The 4,888-nt window shown below is 39.2% G+C and overlaps 1 protein-coding gene across 1 annotated transcript; it reads left to right on the top strand.

Moving 5' to 3' along the window:
- Window positions 1–3,560: 3,560 nt before the first annotated feature.
- TAS2R4 (taste 2 receptor member 4) lies at window positions 3,561–4,222 on the top strand. The gene is given in 2 exon segments (XM_024130644.1): window positions 3,561–3,966; window positions 3,969–4,222. Coding segments are annotated over 2 exon segments (660 nt in total).
- Window positions 4,223–4,888: the final 666 nt, after the last annotated feature.

Here is a 4,888-nt window from a genome sequence, read left to right as displayed (position 1 = left end):
CTCCATACTGTTCTCCATAGTGGCTGTATCAATTTACATTATTCCCACCAGCAGTGCAAGAGGGTTCCCTTTTCTCCACACCCTCTCCAGCATTTATTGTTTCTAGAGTTTTTGATGATGGCCAATCTGACCGGTGTGAGATGATATCTCATTGTCGTTTTGATTTGCATTTCTCTAATGATTAATGATGTTGAGCATTCTTTCATGTGTTTGTTGGCGATCTGTATATCTTCTTTGGAGAAATGTCTATTTAGTTCTTCTGCCCATTTTTGGATTGGGTTGTTTGTTTTTTTGTTATTGAGCTGCAAGAGTTGCTTATAAATTTTGGATATTAATCCTTTGTCAGTTGTTTCGTTTGCAAATATTTTCTCCCATTCTGAGGGTTGTCTTTTCGTCTTGTTTATGTTTTCCTTTGCTGTGCAAAAGCTTTTAAGTTTAATTAGGTCCCTTTTGTTTATTTTTGTTTTTATTTCCATTTCTCTAGGAGGTGGGTCAAAAAGGATCTTGCTGTGATTTATGTCATAGAGTGTTCTGCCTATGTTTTCCTCTAAGAGTTTTATACTCTCTGGCCTTCATTTAGGTCTTTAATCCTGTCTCAGGTATTTTTTAATTTCCTCTTTGATTTTTTCATTGACTCTTTTTTTAAAAAAAAATTTATTTATTTATTTGGCTGTGCTGGGTCTTAGTTGCGGCATGTGGGATTTTAGTTGCGGCATGCGGGATCTTTAGTTGCGGCATGCGGGATCTTTAGTTGCGGCATGCGGGATCTAGTTCCCTGACCAGGGATCGAACCTGGGCCCCCTGCATTGGGAGCACAGAGCCTTAACCACTGGACCACCAGGGAAGTCCCCCATTGGTTTTTTAGTAGCATGTTGTTTAGTCTCTATGTAATCGTTTTTTTCACATTTTTCTTTCTGTGGTTGATTTCTAGTTTCATGACGTGTGGTCAGAAAAACTATTTGAAATAATTTCTATCCTCTTAAATTTGTTGAGGCTTGTTTTGTGTCCTAGTGTGTAGTGTATCCTAGAGAATGTTCCATGTGCACTTGAAAAGAATGTGTATTCTGTTTCTTTTTAATGTAGTGTCCTGAAAATATCTATTTAGTCTAACTGTTCTATTGTGTCATTTAGCATCTCTGTTGCCTTACTGATTTTCTGTCTAGAAGATCTGTCCATTGATATGAGTGGGGTGTTAAAGTCTCCCACTGTTATTGTATTCCTATCAGTTTCTCCCTTTATGTCTGTTAACATTCGTCTTATGTGTTTAGCTGTTCCTATATTTGGTGCATATATATTAATGAATGTAATATCCTCCTCTTGTGTTGATCTTTTTATCATTGTATAGTGTCTTTCTTTCTCTTTCTTCATGGCCTTGGTTTTAAAGTCTATTTTGTCTGATATGAGTATTGCAACCCCCTTTTATTGTCATTTCCATCTGCGTGAACTATCTTCTTCCATCTCCTCACTTTCAATCTATCTGTGTCCTCTGCCCTAAAGTAGGTCTCTTGTAGGCAGCATATTGTAGGCTCTTGTTTTATTATCAAATCTGCCATTCTCTGTCTTTTGATTGGAGCATTTAGTCCATTGACATTTGAGTAATTATTGATAGATAATTATTGCCATTTTAAACCGTGTTTTGCAGGTGATTTTATATTTCTTCTTCCTTTCTTTTTCTTTTTTGTTTTTCCTTTTGTGTTTTGAAGGTTTTCTTTGTATTATGCTTGAGTTCTCTTCTTTTTGGTTTTTGTGAATCCATTGTATGTTTTTGATTTGTAACCACAAACTCTGGTTTTCAAGTATGGAACATTTAATTCTTATATCTTACTCCATATTGTTTATTCTGTTTAAATATGGTAGTTATAATATTTTAACTTAATTACTTTAATGTAGTAATCTATTTTGTAGATAGTTAAGTAGAAATATGTGCTCTGATATAATCTTTCCTTAACTGTTGCCTTGCTTATTCACTCTGTCTTACCTGTTTGATCTGGGCGTGCCTCTGTCAGTGCCCATTAGTTTTGTACAGAAAGCTAGGTTCTAGATCGGGGAGTTCCTCCAGCCTTGCCTTCCTGTCATCTTTCTTAAAGAGCGTCAGGAATTTATTCTCCTCTTCTGGACCTGATAATTTTCATTTCTTAGCTCCTTCTTACTATCTGTTCCTATCTGGATTTGGTAATAGGACTTTGTATGCATTACCTTGCTGCTAGTTTGGTAACCTACATGTGACTGCATCCAGTACTGTTCCTTGGCTTCACCCAGCTGCTGGAGTAGGTAAGAGTTATCATACTCTTGCACTCACTCAAGGTCTTTGAGAATATAATTTGCCAGGCATATTGTGCCCTTTACTACCTAAGAAACTGCAGAGAAATCAGGCAATGATATGACTATCTATTTTGCCCACAAAACTATAACTAAAACATTACTGTGTATCTAGTACCGGAATACTTTGATTGGCAGTTAAATGCCTGAGAGAAAATAGCCACATGTGTTCTAAGCATAAACCAGGTCTATAAAGGATACACATGAAATGGCTGACATTTCTTTTCCAAGAAAAAGCAGATCACAGCAAATTATTATGACACAAATCTATATAGGTGCTTGGGGAAGAAATGAAAGTAAAAGAATCATCATGAAAGGGTGAAACTAGTTGAAAAAGGCTTTCTCCAGGAGGTGTGGGGTTCTTGAACTTAATCTATTAGATAACTGTAAATTGCTATAGATGCTAAGGGATGAAAGAGTAAAATAGGCATGGCCAGAATGACAGATGGAGAAAATGGTTGCAACATCAACAGATGAGAGGAGAGAGAGAGAAGATGGATTTCGGTAATCCGTGCTTTTGTGGTTGGGGAGGTGGCTGGGTAGGAGGGAGGCATGAGAATTCCCACCATATTCTGGGGTTGCTATTAAGAAAAGCTGCATTCATTGTGAAACAGTGAAACAAACATGCTGGACTGGAACTCAGTCATTTGATTTTGAAGTCCTTGGAGCCTGCCATAATTCCTCCCTCTAGCTTTCCTTCTCTTGGAGAAGTGGACTCCCGGGTTCACCTCGGCTGTTTTAATTAGGCATTTCTAGGGAAAACAGGATATGAATGAAGAAATAGTAATGCAATCCTTGGAAGATTTGCATCTCAGTAAAGCAGCTGGCTCTTAGACCACTGACTGCTCATTTGCCACACTGGGGAAAATAAAAGGAAATACCTTTCCTGGCTTGGTACTGGTGCCTACTTGTACCTTTCAATATTTTTCCTGCTCCCAGCATCAACACCGCAACTGCTGAATCCTCAGTGACTAAAGACACTTCAGACATTCTTTTCTTTTTCTGTTATTGTCTCAGTGATTTTGACTTTTGTAGGACTCATTGTGAATCTCTTTATTGTAGTAGTCAGTTACAATACTTGGGTCAAAAGCCACAGAATCTCCTCTTCTGATAGACTCCTGTTCAGCTGGGGCGTCACCCGATTTCTTATACTGGGACTGAATGCTGTTTTCTTCATCTCTACAAATATGGAAAGGTCAGTCTACATATCTATTTTTTTTTTTCCTGTCGTGATTTCTAGGATGTTTTTGGACTCTAATAGTTTTTGGTTTGTAACCTTGCTCCATGCCTTGTACTGTGTGAAGATTGCTAACTACCAACACTCACTGTTTCTCCTGCTGAAACAAAATCTCTCCCCCAAGATGCCCTGGCTGCTGCTGGTCTGTATGCTGATTTCTGTCTTCACCACTCTCCTGTATGTTGTGCTCAGACAGAAAGCACTCCCTTCTGAATTTGTGGCTGGGAGAAATGGCACAGTATTTGACATCAATGAGGGAGTCTTGTCTTTGGTGACCCCTTTGGTCTTGAGCTCATTTCTCCAATTCATCATTAGTGTGACTTCTGCTTCTTTGTTAATCAGTTCCTTGAGGAGACGTATACAGGCGATGCAGAGGAATGCCACTGTTCTTTGCAATCCCCAGATGGAGGCTCATGTGGTGCTCTGAAGCTGATGATATATTTCCTCATACTCTACATTCTGTATTCAATTGCTGCCCTGCTCCATTATCTCCCTTCTTCTGTAGGGATGGATTTGGGAGCCAAGTCCATTTATACTGTCATTTCCTCCATTTACCCTCCGGGACATTCTGTTCTCATTATTCTCACACATCCTAAACTGAAAACAAAGCAAAGAAGATTCTTTGTTTCAATAAATAGTGGAATTTCAATAATAAATGGTGGCTAGAGTCACCTCATGGGGAGCAAGATTTTGTTGGCAGTTTTCCCAGCTATCTGAGGAATTCATTTTTGGAATTGCTGGTCTGACTCCCTAGGCCTTTAAGTGCCTGTATTTCAACTCATTCTACGATATATTTTTGCTAATATTTTAAAATTGGCACTTTCTGTAAGAAGCTTGTTTGAAGCATCGCTTATCATGTATTTTGCATGGGCATTGCATACCTGGATCATGGAAGTCACCACACTGTTCCATGGCTACTGAAGTTTAATGGGAAGTTCCCCCAAATTAAGTAATACATTAGAGGTCACATCCTTAGTTAAATTTTTGAGGTTTAGCTGAGGAGCCCTGGGTACGGGATCAGCAGCGGGTAAATGGTCATCAGGAGCCACTAGCCTGGCTTAAAGCACGGCAAGAGGGTGCAGAGAGAAGAGAGGAAAGGAGAGTTTCAGAGAGAAGAGGGAGGGGAGAGAAACGTCAAAGGAAATAGCGTACATTGCGTCAGATGCATAGAAAAAGGGTCCTCAACGTGCTGAGGGACAGAAAGTGAGGTATTACTACCAAGAAACTCTAGGACTGAATTTCTAGGTTTGTTCTGGAAAGAAGGGAAGGGCCAGAGTTGATGAGTGGAGGGAAGTGGTTAGGATTGAAGAAGCCCAATCCAGGATGGCTTCA

This window comes from Physeter macrocephalus, chromosome 5 (assembly GCF_002837175.3).
Source record: "Physeter macrocephalus isolate SW-GA chromosome 5, ASM283717v5, whole genome shotgun sequence".
Classification (NCBI taxonomy): Eukaryota; Metazoa; Chordata; class Mammalia; order Artiodactyla; family Physeteridae; genus Physeter; species Physeter macrocephalus.
Note: the sequence above shows the minus strand (reverse complement) of the source record. Positions and strands in the feature narration are given on the sequence as shown.